Below are 27,515 nucleotides of genomic sequence, written 5' to 3'. Positions count from 1 at the left end.
GTCCACATCAAGGGTCTAAGTCCCTCTAGTTCCCTGCTGCCCCATGAGTCTCAGCCCCAAACACCCTACCCGCAAGATTGATGTTGGCTGGGGTAGCATTGATAGAAGCGGGGGTCCGTGTTCTGCTGCTGCTACTGGGAGTGATGCCTGTAAGAAATGGATACAGCCAGTTATGTTCCTCAAGAAAGCTACTTCTGGCTTCCTAGTTCAAGAGGAAAGGAAGAGCAGGGAAGAAAAGTTGTACAGGCCAGTAAATGGGAAACCTCCCTGCTGCTAAGAGGCTGAAACAGGGGTAAGGCAGCTGATAACTGACTTCCCCTCACTGAGCAGGCCCTGTGTTGCTCTTACCACAGCCAGGGCACAGCAGAACTCACCTGGTACAGGATCCTGATAATGATCCTTAAACCACCTGAAGAGTCCATTCACAGTTGGGAAAATCTGGCCCCGGTACCGGAATCCTTCAGGAGTCACTGTTACATATTCTATCCTGAGATTTTATAAGTAAACAAGCATTAGATATCGCTTGTGCTAGCTAGTTTTATGTCAACGTGACATATAAGCTATAGTCATCAGAGAGGGAGGAGCCGCAAATGAGAAAGTGCCTCCATAAGACCAGAATGTAGGCAAACTTATAGGACATTTTTTTTTCCTAAATTAGTGGGGTGGTGCCACCCCTGGGCTGGTGGTCCTGGATTCTATAAGAAAGCAGGCTGAGTAAGCCATGAGAAACAAGCCAGTAAGTAGCACTCCTATGTGGCCTCTGCATCAGTTTCTGGCTCCAGGTTCCTGACCTGTTTGAGTTCCTGTTCTGATTTCCTTTAATGATGAATTATGATGTGGAAGTGTAAGCCAAATAAATGAACTCTTTCCTCCCCAAATTGCTTTTGGTCAGTGTTTCATCATAGCAATAGCAACTCTGACTAAGACACCCTTGTGGCCACCAAATAAATATCAACCATATGTACGAGTATATTAGCCATAATGGGTACTGGAAGAGAGATGACAGGGAGAGGCTGCAAATGACAGAGCACAGTCAAGGCTAAGGAGGCCATGGCCTTGTGCCGAGAACAGGCTGCCAGAGGAAGCTGTGCTGGAGGCTAACTGGAGATATGCTGCCTTCACTGAAGACAGCAGCTACAGGCGAGAGTGATAGCAAGGTTACAGAACGTCAGGAAGAAATCTCCCTGGCAGGTCCAGATAAGCAGGGGGATTCTCTGGTACTCATCTAGAAGGTGGTCAGACTGCCTTCACTCAGTATTTCTGAGAGTGACAGAGTGGTTAAGAGGATGGGCCTTAGCTTCACCCTGGATCTGATCTAGCTTGAGTTCCACCTATGTGACTGCACCAAGTGCTACAGCCCGTAAACCCAAAGGAGTCCCAAGGATTGATGAGGCAAGTATATAAGGCGATCAATAGAACTAACACAGTACTGTGTTCACTCAAGGAAAGCCAACAACAGCTGAGAGACAATGGTAAGCACGGTGCAATCCTCACACTTAACCAAAACTTGCTTCCTAAATCTCCATACAAGGATACAGGTCAGGGAGTCTGTGCTCCCTTCTATGGGAAGCCACGGTGCTGAATCTGTTATTTCCAGTCTTACAGGGCTCTGGCTGCCACTCTGTGGAAGGCACTGATGTGGCAGGAAAGCCACCTCAGAAAGGAGTATGATGTTCCCGGTGCCAACTGTGGCACAAGGCCCCAGAGCTCTACTCAACGGTCCACATGTGACCAGTACAGAGCCAGAGCACAGATGTGTATTTCTCCACTAGGGCAGAATGGCTGGTGGCAAGTCAGGTCAGGTCAGGACAGCAGGTGTGATCACTAGAGTGCAATAGGCCTAACCAGATCAGCCTAAAGAAATGGACTCAGGCTCAGGGTAAGCTAAAGGAGTGCAGGAAAAGGAATGCCTCAAAAGAGCACCCTGCCAGTCCTACACGGAAGGAAGCAGAGGGGGCGCCTCCATCTCACCACTGCTCAGGAGGCACAAGCTATGTCCACTGTGGCATCAGTGAGCTGCCATGTGCTCAGAGTTCTGCAAAGGTGGAAGAAGGGAGCAGAAAGGCAGGACCAGCATGCCATCCTTGCCTATGCCATCCCTGCAGTGCCTGGGGAGTGCTGGTAGAGTGGATGGACATCTTTCTAGTTCTAGGAAACTGTTTTTGGTCTCTACCAGGCATGTCCAATCTTCTGACACCATGGACAACAATATCATCTACATACAAAGTTCATGCTTGAGAACAACACAATCAACTTACATTAAAGAAAAAGAAAAGAAGGAAAAAAAGAAGTAACAAAATGAAAAAACAAGTCACAAAAAATTCTCATGGAGGCTATGATCCTGTGCTGGGGCACAGCCTAGACACATGTGCACCAACCACAACTTCTGTTCTCAACAGGGAAGACGACAAGGAGGCGGAGCAGAGTGGCGTGGCCTCTTTTTGGCCCGTGGTAGACCCCAAAGGCAGCAGCATCTTAGGACCAGTGCTCACCTGGGTTTACCCCGGGGCTGGTATCCCAGGAGGAACTTGCCGGGCAGTTCCTTGCAGGCACAGATGAAGTAAGGGATGAAGGTGGGCTTCTCCTTCTTAGTTTTGATGAGCAGCTCCTCTAATTTCTGAGGGGTAGAGTGAGGGGGACAGGTTGGGATGGCAGCATGCTTGGGATGCAATGGCTGGTGCACACACACATGCACCTCCTTCACCACTGAGTCCCTACACTCTCCCTAGTGTCCGCCCATGAGAGCCTGGAAGGTGTCCAGAGGGTCCAAGGCTCACCTTTCGGTCCCCACCACTACAGTCCTGGTAATACTTGTGATTCAGAAGGTCTCGAGCAAAGGAAGCCATGGGCTGGACATAGCGGGCAACAATCTCATCCAAGTCTTCAAATTCCTATAGGAAGAACAGAAGATCTCATACATCATCCAGCTAAGACTCCAGCCCTTCATCAAACCCATCTTCAAGAGACAAGACAGCAGGGGCTGACGTCCTGATCCTGTTGAACCTCACTCCACTGCAAAGTCCCTTCAGTTTATCAGCTGCCTTGATTACACCCCAGACCCTAGCTTATCAGCATCAAGTCTTTTAAGTACTAACTGATGATTCTCTGGTATTTATGAACAACAGGGAACTTCAGATTTCTCCGTGTTGAATACAGATAAGAGACCTCATGTGTGTGCATTTTTTCCCTTCCTCAATAGTTGTCTCTAGGCTATTTTAAAATTGAAATATAGGGAAAATAAAGCTGGTACTTCTGCTACAAACTACCTAGCTCTGTTGCTCTGCAACATGTATGTATCCAAGGAACTAAAAAGAACTTATTTGAGCCTGGCACCCACCTCACTGTTGATCCACAGAGTGGCTCCCAGGCTGAAGGCATTCTCCTTGCCCTCTTCTCGCACATCCACATGCTGGTAGATGCCATCACTGACTTTCCAAGTCACTGTCAGGTGGTTTTCACCCTTGCTGCTGGGCCGGATGATAACATCCCCTTGGTCCATGGTCTCCATCATCTTTTCTGCTTGCTTGAAATTTATGTTATGAAAGGATGGGTGTGCAATCACTCGCTTGATGTACGCTGAAGAGGGTAAGAAGAGACAGACCAGGTGATAGGTTAGGAGCTGATAGTGATAGGACAGTCAGAGATAGCTTTTGACCCACCACGGGATTCTGAAACAGTGTCACACTTTCTGGGCTTGGACTCCATGATGTGAATGAGGTGTTAGTACCAGCTCTTAGGATGTTTGAGGAAATGAAGCTTAGCACAATGTACATGGGAGATTGTGGGTTCGATCCTGTTTCTGTCTGCCTTTCATGTCTCAAGGCCTCAGAGCTTTGAAACTGGGCACACATTCTAGTAAGCTGAAGCACAGGAACTCTGAAGCTTAGGTCCCTGGAATAAGCTGTATTCAGGTGAGAGCCTCCTGCCAGGCACTCACTGGTCCGCTGCTGCTTTCGTTTCATGTCCTCTTCCTGTTTGTGGTCTGCAGCTTCGGCATCAAAGTCATAGTAGGTGTCCTTGGGCAGTTTCCACTCATTGTTTCTATCCATGAGGTCTGAGGTCCGGCAGGTCAGGTCTGCACTGAACTTTTCAATATCGATCTTCATGATTCGGCAGTGAACAGTCATCCCCACCTAGATCCACAGAACATGTGAACTGGAAGGGACAAAGACTATCTAGCCCAATGCTTTATTTCACATAAAAGAAGAACAAAGCCCAGACAGAAAGGTAGAACTTGCCCAAAGCCAGCTACCAAATGACAAAGTAGGAGTTTGGGGGAGGGTAGATGTATCCTGTACCAACCCTCTCACTCTTAGTTGGAAAACTGGAGTATCATCACAGGTATTCCCATGTTGTTATTTAAAGCTCATGCCCTTTTTGGAAAGGAAGTGAAGTAGTAGCTGGTTTTGGTATTTTCCCTGATGAGTCTTTCCATGTAAATATTGCCTGAAGGCAGTCTGTTTGGATACTGTTGAAATCTTAACGTCATTAAGATTAAGAATGTCTTTTTTTTTCGGGGCTGGAGAGATGGCTCAGCGGTTAAGAACACAGACTGCTCTTCCAGAGGTCCTGAGTTCAAATCCCAGCAACCACATGGTGGCTCACAACCATCCGTAATGAGATTGGATGCCCTCTTCTGGTGTGTCTGAAGACAGCTACAGTGTACTCATAAATAAAATAAATAAATAAATATTTAAAAAAAAAAAAAAAAAAAAAAGAATGTCTTTTTTTGTCTCTGGGCAGTGGTGGCGCATGCTTTTAATCCCAGCACTTGGGAGGTAGAGGCTGGCAGATTTCTGAGTTCGAGGCCAGCCTGGTCTACAGAGTGAGTTCCAGGACAGCCAAGGCTACACAGAGAAACCCTGTCTCCAAAAACCAAAAAAAAAAGGAATGTCTTTTTTGTCAAGCAATTGCGGTACACACTTTTAATCCCAGCACTTGGGAGGTGGAGGTAGAGGCAAGTGGATCTCTGTTGAGTTTGAGGTCAGCCTTGTCTACAGAGCAAGTCTGAGGACTGCAGGGCTACAAAGAGAAACCCTGTCTTTTTTTTTTTTTTTTTTTAAATATTTATTTATTTATTTTATTGATGAGTACATTGTAGCTGTCTTCAGACACACCAGAAGAGGGCATCCAATCTCATTACAGATGGTTGTGAGCCACCATGTGGTTGCTGGGATTTGAACTCAGGACCTCTGGAAGAGCAGTCTGTGTTCTTAACCGCTGAGCCATCTCTCCAGCCCCGAGAAACCCTGTCTTAAAAACAAACAAGCAAGCAAGCAAACAAGTCTCTTTTGAGCCCTAAGTCCACAGCTCTCCCAGATTCATAAAGGGTGTGGTAATCAAATGAAATGGCCCCTATAGGCTCATAGGTTTACATGCTTAGTCCTGTGTTGAAGTAATTGGAAAGATTGAGAAGTGTACTTGTTGGAGGAGGTGTGTCACTGGGGATAGGCACTGAGGCTTCAAAAGCCCAAGCCAGGTTCAATGTCTTTCTCTGCCTACTAGCTATGAATCAGGATGTAAAAATTCTCATCTACTGCTATAGAGACATGCCTGTCTGCTGCCCACCATGACAATCATGGACTAACCTAAAATTTAGGCAAGCCTCCAATTAAATGCTTTTTATTATAAGTTGTCTTGGTCATGGCGCCTCTTCACAAAACCCTGAGTTCAGTTCCCAGCATTGCATAAAAACATATGGCACATGTCTGTTAATTTTAGCACTTGGGAGGTAGCGGCAGGTAGACCAGAAGTTCAAGGTCATCCTCAGCTATGTACTGAGTTTGAGGCCAGGCTGAGTTACATGAGATTCTACCCTTGAAAGAGTATCTTATTCCCATGAATTTGGCACTTATACCCAGAGATCTGAATTTTTTAAAAAAGATTTATTCATTTATGTACGTTATGCATAAGAGTGTTTGGTCTGAGTATATATCCGCACACCAAAAGAAGACATAGAATCTCATAGAACAACAATTACAGACAGTTATAAGCTGTCATGTGTGTGCTGGGAATTGAACTCAAGACCTTTGGAAGAACAGTCAATGTTCTTAACCACTGAGGCATCTCTTCAGTGCCTGGAGATCTGAACTTAATCCTTAGAACCCACATAAAAAGCCAGATAAAGCCAGGTGGTGGTAGCGCACTTGGGAGGCAGAGGCAGGCGGATATCTGAGTTCGAGGCCAGCCTGGTCTACAGAGTGAGTTCCAGGACAGCCAGGGCTACACAGAGAAACCCTGTCTCAAAAAACCAAAAAAAAAAAAAAAAAAAAAAAAAAAAAAAAAAAAAAAAAAAAAAAGCCAGATGAGGTACCATCAGAACTAAGGTACAACTGGATCTAGTAGTGCATGCTTTTAATTCCAGCACACAGGGGGCAGAGGCAGATGACCTCTACATAGTCTACACAGCAAGTTATAGCTGGGGCTACAAAATAGTATTGTCCCTTCCCCACCCCCAAGAAAATCCAAACTGACAACCCTAGGTAGAAAGAGAATCAACTCTGGCAAAGTTATTGTCAAATACCCCCCAACACACACCGCTCACAGCCTGGGGATAGAACTTGGACACACATTCACTGAGTGTCTGTCACTGAGCCCAGTACATGGCAGCCTCAGGAGGAGATGACAGGACAGAAAGAAGCCAGGATATTTACTGCCAACCTCTCACTTGGGAGGTTCCACTGGGAGCTCAGAGGTAGTCTATGGACAGAGCTCGGCCACACAGCCTTTGAAATCTCCTGAGCAACACTGCCCAATGCAGAGAACAGGCAGAGCTTTCTTGTTTGTGATGCTGGGTCTCACTTCCTGCCATGTGCTGAGAGCACAGCTTCCCACACAGGAAGGAACCCTCTCCCAAAGGGGCTGGCAACCAGCAGAAACTGCTTTACAAACAGCAGACAAAAGCCACTACTCATTCAGATGCTCTCCCCAGCTTCCCCCAGTTATTATAAATCCTTTCTACTCCCCCCACCAGTAGTCACTGGGAATGGAGCCTAACTTCTGGTGGGGGAAGCTCAAAGCTAGAAAGCCCAACAGGGCAAGTGGAGAGCGCATGACTCCTGAGCCTGGCTGGTTGCTGTCTACCTTCACTCGCTCCTCTGGCCTCTTCACCACCTTGTCACTGAGGAATTTGGTAGGGATGAAGCCGGTGACACCGTTGTCTAGGCGTGTTTTCACACCAATGGCCTGGCCAGGGCATGATCCACTGTCAAAATGGTTCCAGACCTGAAGAACAGAGAGGCCTAGTAAGACTCTGGAGCTCGTGTGCACAGAGGAGTGGGGGTGGGGGCTGGCGAGTGATGGCTCAGTGGTTAAGGGTATCATTGCCTTTACAGAGGATCTGGATTCAATTCCCAGAATCCGCACAGCAATTACAACCAAACCCAACTCCATTTTTTTTCCCTTCCCTCCCTCTTGCTCTTGCCCTGCTCTCTCTGGCCCCTAACTACAGTTATAAGGGGTCAATACCCTCTTCTGACCTCTGAGGGCACCAAGTACACATGGTACACAGAGACATACATGCAAAGTATTCACACCTAAAGTTAAGTGAATATATTTAAAAAAAAAGAAAAAAAGAAAAAAAAATAGCAAGGAAGATGACTCTGTGAGGAAAGGCTCTTGCCACAAAGCCTGATAATCTTAGTCTGATTCCTGGGATACACACAGTAGGAGGAGAGAACTCACAAGGTATCCTCTAACCTCCACACACATGATGGAATGAACACTCACATAAAATAAGAAAATTAAAAATCATATAAACTGCCGAGCATTGGTGGCACACGCCTTTAATCCCAGCACTTGGGAGGCAGAGGCAGATGGATCTCTGAGTTCGAGGCCAGCCTGGTCTACAGAATGAGTTCGAGAACAGCCCGGGCTATACAGAGAAACCCTGTCTTGAAAAACAAAACAAAACCATATAAACCGACAGGAAAGAGTATCCAGTTAGCTACCCACCGAGGGAGAGTGTGAACATCCAGAGTCCTGGGTTGAATGCTTGGGACTAAAGGCCATTAGATGAACCTTTCAGGCTTAACTGACTGACTTTCTAACCCTGTGATCCCTTTTGTTCTGTTCTGCTTTAGTGAGTGTAACAAGTATCTATGCACGAATTTGCTACAATGGACCTAATAAGTGAAAAACCAGAAAATGCTGGGTGGCTTTAGAAAAGAACATGATAGTTGGGTGAGGTGGTGCATGCCTTTAATCTCACTCAGCACTAAGGAGGCAGAGGAAGACAGTCTCTTAAAAGTTCAAGGCCAGGCTGGTCTACATAGTGAGTTCCAGGCCAGCTAAGGCTATATAATACGACCTTGTCTCCAAGATAAAAAAAGACAGGGAGACAGGCACATAATTCCTAGAAGAACAAAGGGAAAATCAGAGCAGGAATAATAACAAAAATTGTACAGAGCTGACACGTACTTTCCAGCCAGTGTAAGTAGGGCCACTGTGTGCCCTGTAGGTGAGCGTGCATAGTCTCATGGTCTAACTTGCTCAAGACAGGCGGAACATGGGACAAGAGTTAAAAGTTACAATGACTGCAGCAGAATGGAAGGGAACACATAGGAAGGGATTTCATGTTAAGAATTCCCCTCTAGCTGGGCAGTGGTGGCGCATGCCTTTAATCCCAGCACTTGGGAGGCAGAGGCAGGTGGATCTCTGAGTTCGAGGCCAGCCTGGTCTACAGAGTGAGTTCCAGGACAGCCAGGACTACACAGAGAAACCCTGTCTCGAAAAACCAAAATAAAAAAATTTAAAAAAAATCCCCCTCTGCCTTTGTGTCCTTGTTTGGTGAGAACGTGACCTGAAATACTCCCACTTCTCTCTCCTCAGCAGACTTGAGTTAAGGAAGCTCACTGCAGTAACATGTAGCACATACCTCACTTAGCTCAGGGAAATTGTCCTGTTGACAGAAGGGGCACTGCCACAGCCCTGTCTCATCATTTCGGATGGCCTGGTCATAGCTCTCACCCTGTGGGCGCCTGTGAGCAATGCCAGTAACATTACAGATGATGAGCTTTCCTGTAGGAAAGAAAGCAGGTTAACAGAATGGAGAGCTAGTTCCTACCTACTCCCTATGCTGACACAACATCCATCTTCTAGCATCTCTGCTGATTTCCTTCTCATCTTGGAGGACAGAAGCCTTCCCTGGACTTAATACCAGGGAAATGATACCTATAGATGACTCCATGATGTCAAAAGCAAGCTACAAGTAGAACTTTACTTCTATTTTGGCAGTGTTGGGGACTGACCTCAGGGCCCTGCAAACACTAGGAAGTGCTCCAGCAATGAGCTACCCTGAGTTCTCCTTTTAAACGTACTGTGAGACCACTCTCACCAAGGCTGTCCTTAAAATTTATAATCTTCCCGTGTTGCCCTCCCAAGATGGTGATGCATCAACAGATGCCTGCATCAACAGAAGTCTAACTTGATCTCAATTTTGACTTCCAGTCTAGGCCTGACATTCTTTCCCAAGAGCTGAACTGGTTAATTTTGTTCACTTGACACAAACTAGAGACACCTGAGAAGAGGAAACCACAAGTGTGAAACTAACTCAAATCAGATTGGCATGTGGACATTTCTTAGTGGGCATTTTTTGGACTACTAACTGATGTCGGAGGGCTTAGCCTTCTGTCGGCAGTGCCACCCCAAACAAGTAGCCCTGGAATATGGAAGAAAGGTGGTTGAACATGAGTCTGAGAGCAAGCCAGCAAGCAGCGTGCATGCCTCAAGCTCCTTTCTTGGCTTCCCTCCATGACAGACTCTAACCTGTAAGATGGAGTAAGCCCTTTCCTCCTCAAAAGTTGCTTTTGGTCAGTGTTTTATCACAGCAGCAGGAAAGCAAACTAGGACAAAAAGATCTCTTGATCTTCCTCACCTGAAGTGCAAACTTGTCTTTTATTAGTTTGTTTTTCAAGACAGGGCTTCTTTGGGTAGCCTTGGCTGTCCTGGAACTTGCTCTGTAGGCCAGCCTGGCCTCAAGCCTGCCTACTTCTGCTTCCCCAGTGCTGGGATTTTAAAGGCTTGTGCCACCACACCCTGTAAATCTATCTTAATTTCAATAGGAATCACTTTTCAGTTTATATGCATGCCATAAATACCCTCAGCCCCCCAACACAGCATTCACTGAGATAAATACAGCCTCGTAACTTACCAATGTAGAAGGTCTCTGGAGTCTCTTTGGTTAACATATTGAAGATCTCCTCTGTGTTAGGAGAGCGGTAGGCTGTCCGGAGGTCCTTATACCTACAACTGAGCTCTGCTCGGATATCATAGAGTGTGATGTGCTTGTCACCATAGCCCTAAAGAAAACATACATCAAGAAAAGCCTTGCAGCCCTCAACCTTATTCACTGGAATTTTTGTGACAGGAGGCAGCAGGCAGTTTTGCATTGTCTGTGCTTTTCTTTCCTGTCAACATTTACCACAGGAAATTCTCCTTCATTTATTCCTCTCCCACCTTCTCCCTCAATGGTGTCTATATTGTCCAAGTGGTCCCTGAATGTGTCATCTTCCTGCCTTAACTTCCTGAGTAGCTGGGATTAGTTATTACAGGTGTGTAACTGCTCGTACCTCAATAAAAGAAATTTCAAAGTTACCCCAGGACACTGTTCTGTAAAGTACATGCTTCAGGAAACCCCACATATAAAGCTCCACTATTGGAAGGAGGAATAAGGGCTTCCCTCTGTCCTGCCCTCACTTTAATGATGTAGTAACTGACACTTTTCCTGGCTCACTACTGAGTGGCTAAAAGCTTCCTTCAGAGACCTACTACAGCACAGGCAGGAAGAGAGGATCAAGGCTCCAGTACAGCAGTGTCAGGTCTCTCTAGACATCTGCCACACAGCCGCTGGAGATGAGGTTTGCCTGCCAGGGCGTACAGTCACCTACCTGTCTCTCCAGTTCTTCTGCAAAGGCATCAAGGTCTAAATCCTTCAGTCGCTCTGGGTTTTCCAAGATTTCCTCCAGGGCTCCTGCAGGATTGGCATCCTCTGCAGACTCATCGTATTCCAAGGCGTCCACTGCCATCTTCCTGGCCCACTCGTACGTTTCAGGGTGAACTCGAGAGCCATCAAGAACTTCAATGTATGAGTCAGTACTGGAGGAAAGGCAGAATTGGAACAAGATTAAAAACCAGAAGTTTCAATTAACAACCCAAATGTCGACCAATGTGGAACTGGCTGGGCAAACCAGGGCACTCCATATGATGGAATACTACACAGCCATTAAAAAGAATGAAGTAAATTTATGCTTGCTGACATGGGGAGATGGCCATGATATATTGATATGTGAAAAATGCACTGCAAAACACTATGAACCAGGTGATCTCATTTTTGAAATAAATGAGTAGTTAGTAAATGCATAGCAAAAATAAAATTTAGAAAATTGTAGTATACATAAAAACTGTTATGGTAGTTTTCTCTGGGGGGTGGAATTATGGGGGACTTCCACTTTCTGTATAATAGTTCTTTCTGTTGAATTTTATTTAGTGAACTTACGAGTCATAATATAAAACAAGAAGGGGGAAGAAAACCTCTGAAAATTTGCTGGCAGCTGTTTTCCCCCATAAAGCCTTCCCAGGCTGGTCTTGCCCGTGCACTCACATGGGCCTATGTTATTCGTGGAGTGTTACAGCAAAGCTGAGTGGAAAATGAAGTTTTAGAACTTGAAGCCTATTTCCCCACTGACTTCCATTACTGAATGAGGAGCTATGTGCCCGTGGAAAAGATCCTCCAAAGACTGAGTTGATAACTTCTGGAGAGGAAGAGGTCAATAGTGAAGTCTCAGTACCACCATCTAAAACAGAACAATCTCTCCCCGTCCTGAACCTCTTCACACCCATGCTCACTTCCCACGGCCCCTTGCTGTTCCCAACCTCATCTGGCTGTGACAAACCCTGAGCACACGCTCTGCTTTGCTCTGCTTTCTCCTTGAAGACGATGCTGGTGTCTGTGTCCCTCTCACATGTAAACGCCTCTCACTGATCTTTTCCATAGGGCAGGGGCAGCTATGGAAAACCATTTCTTTAAAACATTTTCTAATTTCAATGGCCTAGGGCCCTTTCAAAGGCCTAATTCCCTGAAGCCCCAAATTAATGCCCAAGGAATTGCTCCTGGCCTGTCTAAGCAGAGGGTATCACCTGTCCCCCAGAGAGGCAGTGTCGATCTTGAGAAAGCCAGCACAATTCATGAAGACTTTGGGACCCATATGACACATGGTGACCAGCTGAGTCCGGCTCTCGAGTCGAGTGTTGTTCTGTTTCAAGATCTAGGGAAGAGGGCTAGATGTGAGTAGGGCAGTAATTGGGCCCTGCCTCCCTAGACTGCTTTCTGGCTTCTGTCAGACACTCTACGCCACAAACTGTCAGACTTAGTATCTGGGACACTACCATGTTATCACCCAATAATGCCTTTAATGGGCTACACCTTACCTATCAGACTATGAATAGCTGGGTGTAGTGACACACCCGTGTAATGCTAGCACGTCTAAGAGTGAGAGAGAATAGTTCAAATATCACTTCAGCTACATTATAAGCTTGCATGGCCACCCATGGCTACATGCAACTGCTTCAAGAAACAAAAACAGGCCCAGGCAGTGGTGGCACATGCCTTTAATCCAAGCACTTGAGAGGGTCAGTTTGAAGCCATCTTTGTCTACAGAGCAAGTTCCAGGACAGCCTGGGCTCAGAGAAACCCTGCCTCAAAAAAACCAACCAACTAACCAAAACCTCCAACCAAACCAAACCAAACCAAACCAAACCAAACCAAAAGACAATGACATGTAACTGTGCAAGGCTTGAAAATGTATCAACACATGTAGAGTAAACATCATTCACACTGGAAGAAGCAGCTCAGCTCTTCTGGTTTTTCCAGCATGGCTTACAGTCATTATAGTATATGCAGTAGAGCAGAGTAGAGTTGGGTTCGGGCCTCTGGGCCAGAGGTTGGACTTTGATACTCAATGGGCTGAGTAATTCTCAACAACCTACTTTATCTCTCTGATCTGCCAATCATACCAACAAAAATTCTTCACATTTAATGAAATGATTATTTTTATACAATACAAGCCTACCTTCAGCAGGTGGGTCCCTTTTCGAGGTCCCAGGCCACAGACATATTGGATCAAGGCCTGGCTGTAAGGATGGGCGATGGCACGGTTGACATCAACCCCGACCTCATTGACCCGGTTGATGAATTCACAGTATAAAGCGTTGAGCAGCTCCTCTTTCACAACATGTTCCTACCAACACAGCAGCAAGTAAGTGACTGTGCCTTCTTACCCACACCTGGCCTACTTGACAATCCTACTCACCTGCAAGGGATGAAACTTGAGACATAGGATGTCTTCATCAGAGCTGCACACCTGGGCAAATTCTATCAGAGGGTCTTGGATGCGCCGGGCTAGAGAGACAGCTTGCCTCAAAACTGGTGGATAATCCCGGAACTCTGCCTAGAACCAAAGGAAGGACACAGAACCTTAGGGTATTCCCAGTGACCAGGAAGAGAAATCCATATTACCCTGCCTGAAAGCTACTTTCTTATATTCATTGGGCCCTTCCTTTCCTAGAATCACTTTAATCTTTGCAGTTGCCAGTCTGGTAGCTCAGGAAATGTGTGTGTAGGTAAACTAACAGGCACAGTCCTAACCCTGACAACCTGTATTTCCTGTCCAATCTCTGTGAAGTCTAGAGCAGTTCCCAGAGCAAGCCTTGAGGTGAGGAATCAGCATTACCTCCGATTTCTTGCTGTTCATATACAGAATGGCCAACTCATTGTCAACCAGCTCCACCCCAATAGAAGAAAGCTGCTGGCCTTGGTCCAGTTCATGCACTATGCGCTTGACATCCTCAATCAACATCTGTGCATCCCTACAAGGATGAGGGATACTGGTTAAAGGATGAGGGATACTGGTTAAAGGATGTGTTTCCTCAGGAATGGGTAGTGTCTTGACTGACATGTGGGTGGGAGGGAAGAGCTTTAAAGGCAAAGAAAAACCACATCTCCAAAGAAACTCCTGGGGATATCAACATCACTCCCAGACACAAAGTCTCTGCTCTGGGCACGTACCCAATTCAGCAGTAAGAGATGAGTGATTGGACCAGAGCCTTCCCAGAGCCTCATGCTCCTTCTTACCTGTTCTCTCCTGCGACAGTAACCACATGAGGCTTCTTATTCACAAGAAACTTCTTTAGGGTTTCAATATCTTGAGCCTGAATTAAAAGAAAATTGTAGCTGAACAGCTTTGAGCATGGAAAGTTTTCTGGGTGTGGTGGTATGTCCTTAATCCCAGCATTTGGGAGACAGAGGCAAGCAAATTTCTATGAGTTCAAGGCCAGTCTGGTCTACAAAGGGAGTTCCAGGTCTATAACACAGAGAAACCTTATCTCAGGAAAAACAAAAGAACAAACAACTCCCCCTAAAAAAACAAGAACATAAACCATAGTTGTTAGTTAACTTTGTTATTTTTTAGAATGAGGTTCTTACAACATTTTAAGATATCATTATGATAAAAAAATTAAAGTAAAAAAACCCAGAAATTAAGAAATATTCAAATTCATCCTTCTTTAGAAAAAAGGGGTGATGAAGGGCAAAAGCAGGGAGAGGTTGGCTTAATTCCCCAGTGGCTCTCAGCTCATGGGACAGTGTGACCCAGATGCTGGTAAGTAAGAACAGAAGCGGCCAAGACAGATCCAGAAGGACACAAGGCCTAAAGTGCTGGCTGGACACCAGAAAGAAACCACACCCAGTAACCGAGTGCCATCTACTGCCCAGAGAATTAAGACAGACTCCCATAGCTGAGATAGTTTTTAAATATTACAATGGGGATCAGAGCCGGCCTTAAACCCAGCACTTGGGAGGCAGAGGCAGGTGGATCTCTGTGAGTTCAGGGCCAGCCAAGGCTACACAATGAAATCCTGTCTCAAACAAAACAACAAAAAAAGGGAATCAAAGTATCAGTAGATAAACTGTGTATTTATTTAAATTATTGGTTTTTTTTGTTTTTGTTTTAAAAGAACTTGCCAGCTGGGTGGTGGTGGTGGTGGTGGTGGTGTATGCTTTTAATCCCAGCAATGGCGGGGCTGAGGAGGGGAGAGTAGATCTCTGAGTTTAAAGCCAGCCTGGTCTACACCTGATACTATTCCCTAAGGTTATCTCACTCCTCTGGCTGATATTTAATGTGTGATGAGCTCACTCATGTGAGGTTCTGCTGTTGTTGTGCTTACACTACAACACAATCTCACTGACTGCAGAGCACACTCTGGGTACACACGGGTGATCCATGTTCTAGACATTTACCTTCTTTTCCCGCTCCTCTTCTCTCCATGCAGTTCGCCGTTTGGTAAAATGGGGCAGACGGAGGAAATCAGTCACTTCTCCTTCACCATTGACTAGGGCACAGAACACAGGGTGATCTCTGCAAGCCAGCCATGGAAAGAAAGAACAGTGCAAGAGTTAGCAATCGAATCATGAATGGGAAGAAGAAAACATGAAAGACGAGAGAGGCGGTGCAGGGCAGGCAGGTACCTGGCAGAGGAGAAAGCAATGCCTAGGACTCGGATGCCCTTCCCCTGGTTCTCATCCATAAAGTCGTCATCCTCCTCTACCTGCTGATCTGGTCGGTAGGGCGCCACTCTCAACCAGTTGTAGAGTTTTCGACTACAGGCCTAAAAGAAAGACGCAGCAGACACTATGGTCACCAGGGGCTGCAAGTGTGCACGGGCATGTACTCATGGGAACACACATTCCTAGCTACTTGGCAGGCTTATGAGTAGCTCTACAAAGAAGAATGAAAGCTAGGGTATGGTGGCATAAGCACTCAGGAGGATCACAAGGTCAGCCTGGGCTACATACAGAGTTATGATGTGTTTATGGAGACAGATTGTCTCAGCAGGTAAAGGCACCTGATGCCAGTCCTGACAACCTGAGTTCACTCCGTGGGACCCACAGAGAGGAAGGGGAGAATCAACTTCCAAAAGGTAGCCTCGACTTCGACATGTTTGTGCACATACCTATACACAGTCAATAAATAAATACAACAGAAAACAATGAGTTCAGGGCCAGGGCTGTCTGCTCAGGGGTAGAATACTTGCCTAACTGTGCAAGGCCTTGGGTTAAATACCTGGTGCCAGCCGGGTGGTGGTGGCGCACGCCTTTAATCCCAGCACTTCGGAGGCAGAGGCAGGCGGATTTCTGAGTTTGAGAGTTCAAGGCTAGCCTGGTCTACAGAGTGAGTTCCAGGACAGCCAGGGCTACACAGAGAAACCCTGTCTCAAAAAAAAACAAAACAAAAAAACCTGGTGCCACCCCAGAGGACAGAGGCACGAGCTTGTGGTCCTCACCTTTACAACACTCTCCCTGGCCTCAGCCAGCAGCTTGTTTTTAAGTTCTTTGGCCATTTGCACGTAGAGGAACTGCTGCAGAGCTCGCTCAATGGCCATAGTGCGCTGCCGGTTCCACTCCTGTACTTGGTGGCTGAATTCATCCCGGTAGTAAAACTGCTTGATCTCCTCAAAATATGTCTGGTCATTGCCGTACCTGAAGAAAGACACAAAGCTCTGGTTCTGACAGAGAAAACACAACACTCAGACATGCATGAGTGAACCAACGACAAGCTCACCTAACTCAGAAATGGTTCTGAGAGCTGCCTTCCCTCCTCCCACCTTCTCTAGCCCCAGGCTCAACTTACCCTTCCACTCCCTTCATATCTATGCTGATGTCAATGGTGAGCAGACCTTCATCTTCAGCTAGGCCTATCTTGAGGAACTGGTCGTCTCTTAGCTCTTTAACAGGCTTGTTCTTTAAGTACTTAAAAGAATAAGCATAGTGGGCCTCATCTACATCCTAAACACATGAAGAGAGAGTCATTAGCAGGTAGGCAGTGCTTGGCTGGGGAAGAAAAGACTGCATTGAGTTCCATGTAGATGCAGTTTAGTGTGGCCACATCTAGGACAGTCACCCTGTCCCAAGCTTACCTTTCTACCTTTCTTGGTTGGGGTTATGTTTAGCTTGGCTCTCTCCTGAAAGGTTTGTCTCAGCACCTGTCTGACAAGAGGCTCCCGGGCGATCTGCAGTGCAACCATGTATCGGGCACCTTCAAGTACAGCTTCTGGTGTAGGGAACTGGCTGTGGGGACGACAGTGCAGCTGCAGGATAAGGGTGTCTCAGTGTCTGGGTCACCCATCCTGCTGGTCCACTGCCACATGCTCACCTGCAAACGTAATCTTTGGCCAGCTCCAAAGGCTCTGCAGGGAACTGCTCTGTCTCATGCCGTTGGTAACTGTCACGGAGGTTCTCCCCAAACTGCTCAGGTGTGAGGCCAAACTTTTTGGCCAGGCCATCTACAGCAAACAGAAGAGTGACAGGTGAGGCCGCAGCCAGCTAGCAGAATGCTCAGTCGTCACAGGGACAGCAGCTGTCTTGGGAACTAGAGGTTTGAGGCAACGAGACAATTAGCAGGCAGGATAGGTCACCAAAGGACAACAAATAAGACCTGACTTTAGTCACCTGGAAGACTTTTAACGCCTTTAGAAATTCAAGAGCCATTGGATAATCATAGGGAAGGGGGTGTATAAACAGGGCTGGAGACAAGTGCTCATGGAGACCTGGGCACGTAACTAAGACATTCTTCCCAGTTCCTGTCCACTAGGGGATTATTTAAACTGTTTCCTTATTTAAAGCTACAATGCCTAGGTGACAAAGAAGATGGTTTTTACCTAGCCCGGCACTCTGGCAGATGGTGTACATGTCTCGGCGGGAGGCTTGCTTGAGCTCTGGTCCCCTCTGCTCCTCATCTTCAGCCTCCTCACCTTCACCTGGGAATAAAATTTGAGAGCAGTCAGCTCTTATTTCTGAGTGCTTCCAAGGAGCCGAGAAAGCCCCAGGGGCACCCGCCTCAGCCAGCAAGACTGGAGCTTTCCTTCTCAGCACTTGCCTTCTTCATCGCCGTCCTCCTTTACGCGTTTCAGCTTCTTCCGGCTAGCTTTGGCAGCATTCTGCATCTTGGGGATGTCACGGCCGTAGTAAAGTAAGAAATGGTTGTAGACGTCTTTCAGTTCATCCATTGACTGCACATCTTTCAGCCTGTAGGGGAAAGATGCAGCATCCTGTTACTGGGGGAGCTTTGCTGTAAGGTGTCTCGTTCCCAGGAAGCAAGAGCAAGTAGGACGAGCAAACAAAGTCATACAACAGTCCCCAGCTACAGCTCAAGCACCGTTAAGGTATCTTCAAGAGCAGTAGTGCATGACTAGGCATTTAGAGACTGAAGCCAGAGGCTTGCTTCAAATCTGAGGTCAGCCTGGGACATTCAGCAACATCTTGCTTCAAAAACAAACAAGAAGGGTGGGTGTAGTATCCCAGAACTTGAGAGCTGGGAGGATTAGCCGCCTGAGGCCAGATTGTATTATATGAGATCCTGTAACAATATGTACACACTTACAAAAAAATTGGACACAAACTTACACAAACTGAAATGATCAGTGGTAATTACTAGAAGTGAATGTATAAAGGCCAGGTATGGCAGCACACACCTGTAATCTCAGCACTAGAAAGACAGACTGACTAGATTATAAGTCTGAGGTCAGTCTGGGCTGCAGTAAGACTCTGTCTCAAGAGAAAATAGTAGTATAAAGAGGCAGACACAACTTGTGCTTAGTGACCTTCAAAGTCCTTGAAAGTACTTCTCAGCCTGTAAATACTACCCACCCAAACCACCTGCTGCCCTCCAATAACACATTACTCAGGATCCCAAATTACTTTCTGATTATAAAGTAGTGTTTCTTATGCAACTTCCTCTACATTGGATAAATGCACATATCACCTGATACAGGGGCTGGAGAGATGGCTCAGAGGGAAAGCACTTGCCACTGGATTGCCTGATACTTCTCCTGTTTGCTTTTTTTTTATTAGTTTTTGAGACAGACATTATGTTGCCCAATTTTGGTGCTGGGATTATAGGTATGTGACACCATACCTAACTTGAATTTCTGATCCTTGTAACAATTTAATTTTGATAAAGGAATCAATCTGTTTTTTATCTACTAATACGGAAAAACAAAATGAATGTCAGAGCTGTATATAGCTCAGGCTAGCCTTGAACTCATGATCTTGCCAGCTCTATCTACCTCTCCAGTGCTAGGATCACAGAAGTGGACCACCACTCGGCTACGAAGTTCACTTTTAGCTAGGTGCAGTGCATAATGCATGAGCCTTTAGTCCCAGCAGAGGCAGAAGGATGTTGGATTTCAAGGCCAGCCTGGTCTACATTAGTGAGTTCTAGGGCAGACAGAGCTACATAGGAAACCCTGTCTTGAAAAAACAAAGAAGCAAGTTTTTGATGTATTGACAATTTGGATTCTAAAGGCTGGGGCCCCATGCTGCAAATTCTGCCAAGTAACAGTGCTCCTGAGGGCCTGCCTTCAGCCTGGAGGCTCCCTGTAACAGAGTAAGCCCTGCAGTCCTACCTCTCCATGTCAGTAGTATCTAAAGCCCGGATGCCATCAGCAAGAGGTTTGTCAGGGTCAGCAGAGATTTGTTCATACTGATAAGCCTGCATCTTCTCAAACAGCCGTGTTAGGTTCTCTTTGCGGATTCTCAGCTGAGTCCACTAGAACAGAGGAAGGCAGGAGTGAGGACTGGAGTTAAGCCCTGGAGACTCAAGTCGGCTGTTCCTCTTAGCAAAGTCCCAATTGGGGAAGCTGGCAGCCCTGGAGGTCAGAGCTGTAGTAGCATCCTGATTTTGGTTTTCCTCCACCCAGTTCTCAGCTCCTTGTGGGCCTTTTGTCCATGTTACCTTCTCATCCCACTGCCACACCCTCCACAGGTCATTGATGTGCAACTCAGGTTCCACGTATTCCTTTCGGTAGAAGGCAATAAAAGGCACCTATGGTAGCAAGGATACTACTGTCATCCAGAAGAAAGATCTGCAAGTATCTTTTCTGCTGGAAGATAATAATTTCCTAGTCTAAAAGCTCCATAAAATTCTTTTTGTTTGTTTGTTTTTTGTTTTTTCGAGACAGGGTTTCTCTGTATAGTCCTGGCTGTCCTGGAACTCACTCTGTAGACCAGGCTGGCCGCGAACTCAGAAATCCGCCTGCCTCTGCCTCCCAAGTGCTGGGATTAAAGGCATGCGCCACCACCGCCCGGCTCCATAAAATTCAAATTAGAAGAAAGACCTCTCTAACTGGATGAAGGGTTCTCCTTAGTGGAGGAGATAAATTGCCAACAGGGTATCTTGTCCCCTAGACACTAGCAAGTTCACTAGTGCCTCTTGCTAGTCACACCAACCACTCCTGAGCTGAGGGACTCCTAGGGATGAGGAAGGGGTTTACCACTTGACTTGTAGCTACCACTTGCCTCATTCTCTAAATTCTAATGAATTTCTAACTCCTGGGCTACCAGAGCTCAAGGAGTTACCTCAAAATGCTGATTCCGCATGAAGCCCAGGGCCTCTTTGATCTTCTGAACTGTACTGGGCCCTTTCCGACTGAAGCTACTAGTTGGCTGCCCACGGTCTAGGTAATCACAGCTGTCCTACAGTAAGAAGCAAAACAAATCACAAACAGCAAGTCATGTTGCCCTCTGTCCTAGCACACAGAGCTTCATAACACAGACACTTTCCTTTATCTACATATTCAATACTCTCTCCAGGCATGAAGAAGCATCAAACAGGAAAGGAACAGTTCTCCTTTTTCATGAGCTGGCTTCTGGTCTGCATTAGAATTCTTTTTTGACATTTACGTGTACAAAGCTTTGTCTGCATGTATACTTGTGTACCAAGTGAGTGCCTGGTGTCCATAGTGGTCAGAAGAGGGAGGAGGGCCCTTAGAACTACAGTTATAGGTAGTCGTAAACCAGCATGTGGATGCTGGGAACCAAACCCTGGTTCTCTGCAAGGGCTACAAGGGCTCCTAACCACCTAGCTGGCTTTCCAGCTTCTCAAGTTCAAACTTTTGAGTACCTGGAGGGAAATGGTTGGCGTTGCAAAGGCATTTCTATAGATCCAGTCAGCTTCTTCTTCTAGCTCATCATCTTCAGCGGCCTTGACTGGGATGGAGCGGAGCTGTAGTGGGTAAGAGGGTGAGACATCTTTATGCTATATTCTGCTTAGGAAAAAACACATACCATTTCCAGACAGAAGCATGTGATCTTCAGGTATACATTTCTAGTGCCATGAAATGCGCATTTTTCAAATCTGCTAAGAATCCCATTTCAGGGCTAAGGGTGTATCTTGGTTGGCATTGACTAGCATTCATAAAACCTCAGCACCACAAAACCTGGCATGATGGTGTTTGCCTGTAATCCCAGCAACTCAAGAGAAGACAGAGGCAAGAGGACCAGGAATTTAAGGTCATCCTTGGTTACTTAATGAGTCTGAGGTCACACTGGGTTATATGAGACTCTGTCTCAAAAACAAATAAAAACAATTTAAAAAATACAAAACAAAACAAAAGAATGCCATTTCAAAGTTAGGTCTGTAATCCTAGCCACTAAGGAGGGTGAGAAAGGACCCCAAGTTTAAGACCTGCTTGGGCTACAGAGTCAGCTGAAGGCACTCTTAAGTTAGTATTTCAAAATAAAAAGCACAGAGAGGAGCTCTTTCCTTTCGCTGCTGCGTCCGCAGCCATGAGTATGCTCAGGCTACAGAAGAGGCTTGCCTCTAGTATCCTCTGCCGTGGTAAAAAGAAGGTCTGGTTGGACCCCAATGAGACCAATGAAATCGCCAATGCCAACTCCCGTCAGCAGATCAGGAAGCTGATCAAAGATGGGCTGATCACCCGGAAGCCCGTGACTGTCCATTCCCGGGCTCGCTGCCGGAAGAACACCTTGGCCCGCCGAAAGGGCAGGCACATGGGCATAGGGAAGAGGAAGGGTACGGCCAACGCTCGGATGCCCGAGAAGGTCACTTGGATGAGAAGAATGAGGATCCTACGGCAGCTCCTCAGGAGATACCGGGAATCTAAGAAGATTGACCGCCATATGTATCACAGCCTGTACCTGAAGGTCAAAGGCAATGTATTCAAAAACAAGCGGATTCTCATGGAACATATCCACAAACTGAAGGCAGATAAGGCCCGCAAGAAGCTACTGGCTAACCAGGCTGAGGCTCGCAGGTCTAAGACCAAGGAAGCACGGAAGCGCAGGGAGGAGCGCCTGCAGGCCAAGAAGGAGGAGATCATCAAGACTCTGTCCAAGGAGGAAGAGACCAAGAAATAAGCTTCCCTCAGTCTGTACATAGTGGCCCGGCTGTGGCCTCCCGTGGATCAGTCATTAAAATAAAACAAGCCTTGTCCATTGCAAAAAAAAAAAAAAAAAAAGCACAGAGAGGACTCACTCAATAGTAGCACCCTTACCCGTCTATGAGGCCCTAGTTTTAATTCTCAGTACTGCCAGAATCAATAGACTCCCTGGACTTGGGTCATATGGGTTTCAAAGTCCATAATGGATGGATACTAATCATTGTGGTTTCTTACCTGGAACCTCTCAGGCAAGTCAGTGGCTCGGATTTCATTGTCCTGGTCTGTGAGGTGGCTGCTCTCCAGTTCACTTGGCTCATACATTTCAAAGATGCTCCTGCGACTCACACGTTTCTTGGTGGTCTTCTTGGGGCGCACTCGGATCTCACCCTCAGCCTCATCATCCTCATACTCATAGTCTTCCTCCAGTTCTTCATCATATTCATTATATTTCTCAAACTCATCATAGTCAAAGTCTACACCAAAGATCTCCTGGGCTTCTTGCAGGGCTCTACATGTGAGAGTAAGAGGCAGTGGGCTCAGGGTGGAGAGGACAAATGCAGCCTCTGCCCAGAAAATTTGCAAAGAAAATGCCAGGTTGAAAATCACACTCGAGTTCGAGGGCAGCCTGGTCTACAGAGTGAGTTCCAGGACAGCCAGGGCTACACAGAGAAACCCTGTCTTGAAAAAACAAAAAACAAAACAAAAACAAACAAAAAAAAATCACACTCGATATGAAATAAATAGGTACCTGGAGGATTCAAGGCAAAGTACTATTAACTGCCAGGGACAGGAACCAACATCACAGATAGTTGGGTCCTTTCTCTGCTTGGTGACTCATCTTCAGTCAAGACACTAGTGCATTCCCTTAGAATAAAGCCTTTCCAACTTTGAAGTGCTAATGCAGATTAGCAGGCCAACTATCAATGAGTACACCGGGCAGCGGAGGGGTGCTGGCCTCACATGAGAGTGCTCAGTGACTGCAGGAGGAGTTGGATCACTGCCTAGCCGTGGTGATTTGAGGCACAGAACAAATCAGATCAGAGTTAGGGAGATTCTAATTTTGGCACACGCCCATTTAATATCTTTATCACCACATGGCAACAGGGTGGACTTACGCATCTGTATATCCAGGAAGCTTTTTTCGCCATTTGGGTTTTTTCAGAGGCTGTCCATCATCATCCACAATGAAATCATCAATATCTGGGTGGACAAGAAACAGGTTAGTGCTCAGTCAGTGGATAAACCTGGTTCCTGCTGAGGAGAAAATTAGGGAGGCACTTAAAAGGACCTCCCTGTTAAGGACCAGGAAATCTCAACACCCACTCAATGTTGGCTTCCCCATCCATGTACCTGATTCTTCATCATCTTCCTCTTCCTCGTCTGGAGGAGCCATGGGGGCCTCTACAGCCTCCTGCCCTTCTTCCCCTTCTTCATCTTGGAAGATTTCCCCCGCAATGGCCTCCTTCTCATGTTCTTCTTTGCCATATTCCTCTTCGTCATCTTCATCATCGTCAGACATTTTTTTGACACGTCGGTATTTTTGCTGGTATTGAATAAAATGTGCCTTTTTAGGATGGAGTTTGTGCATGTCTAGTGTAAGGATGTCTGCTATTTAGGATCGGGTTTGTGCATGCCTATTGTAAGGACGTCTGCTCTCCAGGCTCACTTCTATATTCCCACAACTGCATTTATCAAGTGAGATGGGAAAGAACACATTGAGTGATGTTTAGCCTCAAGGTCCATCCTGCAAACTGGCAGATCTTTTTCTAATATACTTTAGATCTGGGTCCCAAAGCATTATGCTCCTGGGCATCTTTCTTTTCCCTGGTGACCCCAAACTACTCAGGAAAAAGGGTAAAGAAAGCACTTACTCCTCGTTTGACTTTAACACCCAAATTCTCCTCAATGAGGTCAAAATCATCATCTTCCAGGCGATCATCAAACGATGCTATGGGGAACAAGGTGTGCCCACAATGAGACCAGGCTCTTCTCCACTGCCACTCTCCACCCCCAGCCTCAGCCAACACGAGACTCACTGCGTTTTCTCTTCTTGTGGCCAACATCGTCTTCTGAGTCACCAGAGTCGCTGCCTTCCTCCTCCTCCCCTTCCTCTTCATCATCATCATCATTGATAAAGTCTTTCAGGTTGCCTCGCTCGTCCTGGTCATCTAGATTCTCCTCTTCTTCCTCCTCATCTGAAAATCATGTGTGTTTGAGGCATGGAGATTGGGAAGATGGGGTGGGTGCAGATGACCCACTCGCTTTAATTATCCACCTGCCCTGAACCCAGTGACCAGGTGGCATGCTAATTCTCTGCCTCCTGTAACTGTAAGTCAATGCAAGACTTGGAGCAGCGGCACCTGCAAAGGTAGGCTTCTTTCTCCCCTTACCATCTATCTTTAGAGAGATGATCTTCCCAATCACCTGGCTTCCTCAAAGCCTTACTAGAAGCTTTACACCCACTGGTAACCTATTTTCCTCACAGTACAGACACAGCACCTGCACTCCTTGTTTCCCTTGGCTGAAAGTTATTACACCTCCCCTCCCCTTTAATGTTATTACATAATTCTACTCTGTTGATGAACCTAAAGGTTATATAAAACAGGGTACATAAACATTCACAGAGTTAAGAGCAGGTAGCACTACCTACAGATTTATTTATCAGATCACTGTCTGTAGTAAACTCACAGTAGCACAAACAATAGCTGCATCTTATTTTGTCTTCCTAGGTTTCTAAGTACTGTGTCTGGGATACAGCAGAGAGATGCACTATGTGTTTCTAAGAATGACTGAACGTTCTCAAGCTGGTACCTCATGTGTGAGAACTTCTGTGCTCAGCCTGAGCCTTTCATCAGCAAGAATCCAACTATCCAAAGCTTAGGAATAGTGGGGAGAAGCTTGAGGCTGGGGCCTCCTCACCATCATCCTCTTCTTCCACAAACTTCTTGGTGACTCTAGGTACCACCTCGCCTTCATGATTGTATTCTTCTTCTGACTCTTCGGCCTCACTTTCCACAAAATCAGACATTGTTGCTGCTTCTCACAGCTTCCTGAAGACTACAGAAGGAAAGGAAGGAGGAAGGACATAAAAATAAGACACACGAGCCAGGTTTTAGTGACACACACCTTTAATCCCAGCACTCAGGAGGCAGACGCAGGTGGATCTTTATGAGTTCAAGGCCAGTCTGGTCTAAAGAATGAATTTCAGGAAAGCCAGAGCTATATAGTAAGACTCTATCTTTTTTTTTTTTTTTTTTTGGTTTTTCGAGACAGTGTTTCTCTGTGTAGCCCAGGCTGTCCTGGAACTCACTCTGTAGACCAGGCTGGCCTTGAACTCAGAGATCCGCCTGCCTCTGCCTCCCAAGTACTGGGATTAAAGGCGTGCGCCACCACTGCCCGGCCTCTCCTCTTGTACTTTTAAAGGATGACATTGAACACTTTCATCAGTATCATCTTTTTCTTCACTGTTCTTACTGAGAAAGGGTCTCACTCTGTAGCCCAGGCTGACCTTGAATTCACAGCAACCCTCCTGCTTCTGCCTGTCTAGTGCTGGGATTACAAGAAGTAACCAACACATTTGGTTTTACTATCTCTCTTAGCCGAGGTGTTCCACTTCAGAATTTCCAGGCAGAATGGGACAGATGGAGAAAGCAACTAGCATAAGAGATTACTCCAGAGGGAGGCTTGACGGGAGAGTGAGCACAGGACTTGTTCACAGGAAGGCTCGCAAATAGCAACTGCCAGCACTGTATACTTTCAGACATGCTCTAGCAGAGTCAAAAGAAAAATTCTCACCATGCCTGGATACCCAGGGTTTTAATCCCAGGACTAAGGAGGCAGAAAGGGATCTCTGAGAATCCGAGGCCAGTCTGGTCTACAGAGTGAGTTCCAGGACAGCCAGGAATACATGGTAAGACCTTGTCCCCAACAAAGGGAAAGGACAGGGAGACTAGAGAAATGACTGTTCTTCCAGGGGACTCATGTTTGATTCCCAACAACCACATGGTTTCTCAGAACCAACCGTGACTCCAGCCCCAGGAGATCCAATATCCTCTTCTGGCCTCTTTTGGCCGTAGGCACATACATGGTACATAGACATACATACAAACAAAACATCCACACACATAAAATAAAAATAATAAAATTATTTTAAAAAAGAAAAATCCCTTTTCAATGGATTTAACAACACGATGTAAACTTATGCCTACTTGTACGACTGCTAGTTTGGAGAATTTGGCTGAAAGAGCCTCTTCAGAACCATCAGAACAATGACGAAGCTATTAGTATCATTTACCTCGTAGTTTCATTTCTGTTGCTGTGACAAAACACTGACCAGAGCAATGTTGAAGAGGGAAGAGTTCATTCACCTTATAATTCCAGGTCACAGTCCACCCCTGAGGGCAATAAAGGCAGGAACTTGAAGGCAGGCTTGTTTGCTATTCTACATAGCATCACCTCTGACTCACTTCAAGGAACTCATTCACAGACAAGACACAGCAGGAACCATGAAGAAGGATGCTGCTTTCTAGCTAGCTTCCTTATACTCAGCTTTCTGATATGGCTCAGGACTACTTGGTACTGCCATAGTGGACTGGGCCCTGCTATATTAATTAACAATCAAGACAACCTCACAGACATACCTATAGGACAGTCTAATCCAGGCCTATCTCAAAAAACCAAACCAAAAAAAAAAAAGTCAAATTCTGACCTCATCGCCTAACACCTAGATTACCTGGAGAACGACAACAGATGCACCCCAAGCCTGTTGAACTAAGTCTGATGTCTGCAGCCCATGGTTGAAGGTGAGAACAGAATCCTGAAAGTTGCTCTCTGATCTCTTCATGCACACTGTGGATTATGGTCTTGGTCACACAAACCATATACACAATAATAATTATAAAGATGGCAGTGATGAAAGTCGGTGAGATAGCTAGGGGATAGGGGGTGGTGGGTGAAAGTGCTTACTGTGTGTGCAACAGCTGGTGACCTTAGTTCGTCCCTGAAACCATGCAAAGATGGAGAAAACACACCCCACAGTAGTTGCCTCTGTCCTGTCTCCTACTTCATCAATGAGCAGTGGTGACATATCCCTTTAATCCTAGCACTTGGAGGGAGAGGCAGTGGGAGTTCAAGGCCAACCTGGGCTACAGAGCGAATTCCAGGACAGCCAGGGATGCAGAGAAAAATCCTGTCTTAAAAAAAACAAGATTCCTGGGCTGGAGAGATGGCTCAGAGGTTAAGAGCACTGACTGTTCTTCCAGAGGTCCTGAGTTCAATTCCCAGCA

General features: G+C 46.3%; 1 protein-coding gene and 1 pseudogene across 1 annotated transcript in view; one reads left to right on the top strand and one right to left on the bottom strand.

Moving 5' to 3' along the window:
• Supt6h (SPT6 homolog, histone chaperone and transcription elongation factor) overlaps window positions 1–27,515 on the bottom strand; it is a 38,011-nt gene that overhangs the window by 2,245 nt on the left and 8,251 nt on the right. The window contains exons 2-34 of the mRNA XM_028759347.1: window positions 25,150–25,287; window positions 24,267–24,425; window positions 24,102–24,178; window positions 23,581–23,773; window positions 23,346–23,430; window positions 22,465–22,738; window positions 20,952–21,053; window positions 20,408–20,524; window positions 19,785–19,874; window positions 19,456–19,598; window positions 17,928–18,076; window positions 17,710–17,808; window positions 17,205–17,334; window positions 16,969–17,119; window positions 16,683–16,837; window positions 16,336–16,531; window positions 15,521–15,660; window positions 15,293–15,410; window positions 14,129–14,205; window positions 13,728–13,863; window positions 13,308–13,445; window positions 13,068–13,235; window positions 12,136–12,263; window positions 10,887–11,094; window positions 10,151–10,298; window positions 8,876–9,018; window positions 7,084–7,224; window positions 3,938–4,133; window positions 3,338–3,576; window positions 2,778–2,891; window positions 2,493–2,617; window positions 375–487; window positions 70–147 (exon numbers count right to left, since the gene is read on the bottom strand). Of these exons, the coding sequence (XP_028615180.1) occupies window positions 70–147; window positions 375–487; window positions 2,493–2,617; window positions 2,778–2,891; window positions 3,338–3,576; window positions 3,938–4,133; window positions 7,084–7,224; window positions 8,876–9,018; window positions 10,151–10,298; window positions 10,887–11,094; window positions 12,136–12,263; window positions 13,068–13,235; window positions 13,308–13,445; window positions 13,728–13,863; window positions 14,129–14,205; window positions 15,293–15,410; window positions 15,521–15,660; window positions 16,336–16,531; window positions 16,683–16,837; window positions 16,969–17,119; window positions 17,205–17,334; window positions 17,710–17,808; window positions 17,928–18,076; window positions 19,456–19,598; window positions 19,785–19,874; window positions 20,408–20,524; window positions 20,952–21,053; window positions 22,465–22,738; window positions 23,346–23,430; window positions 23,581–23,773; window positions 24,102–24,178; window positions 24,267–24,425; window positions 25,150–25,258 (4,639 nt within the window). The 5' untranslated portion in view covers window positions 25,259–25,287. The remainder of the gene's footprint in view (window positions 1–69; window positions 148–374; window positions 488–2,492; window positions 2,618–2,777; window positions 2,892–3,337; window positions 3,577–3,937; window positions 4,134–7,083; window positions 7,225–8,875; window positions 9,019–10,150; window positions 10,299–10,886; window positions 11,095–12,135; window positions 12,264–13,067; window positions 13,236–13,307; window positions 13,446–13,727; window positions 13,864–14,128; window positions 14,206–15,292; window positions 15,411–15,520; window positions 15,661–16,335; window positions 16,532–16,682; window positions 16,838–16,968; window positions 17,120–17,204; window positions 17,335–17,709; window positions 17,809–17,927; window positions 18,077–19,455; window positions 19,599–19,784; window positions 19,875–20,407; window positions 20,525–20,951; window positions 21,054–22,464; window positions 22,739–23,345; window positions 23,431–23,580; window positions 23,774–24,101; window positions 24,179–24,266; window positions 24,426–25,149; window positions 25,288–27,515) is intronic.
• Window positions 21,617–22,283, top strand: LOC114613907 (annotated as a pseudogene).

The sequence above is a fragment of the Grammomys surdaster genome, unplaced genomic scaffold (assembly GCF_004785775.1).
Source record: "Grammomys surdaster isolate TR1022 unplaced genomic scaffold, NIH_TR_1.0 126278, whole genome shotgun sequence".
Lineage (NCBI taxonomy): Eukaryota > Metazoa > Chordata > Mammalia > Rodentia > Muridae > Grammomys > Grammomys surdaster.
The sequence above is the reverse complement of the archived record's forward strand: the minus strand, read 5'-3'. Positions and strand labels throughout refer to the sequence as shown.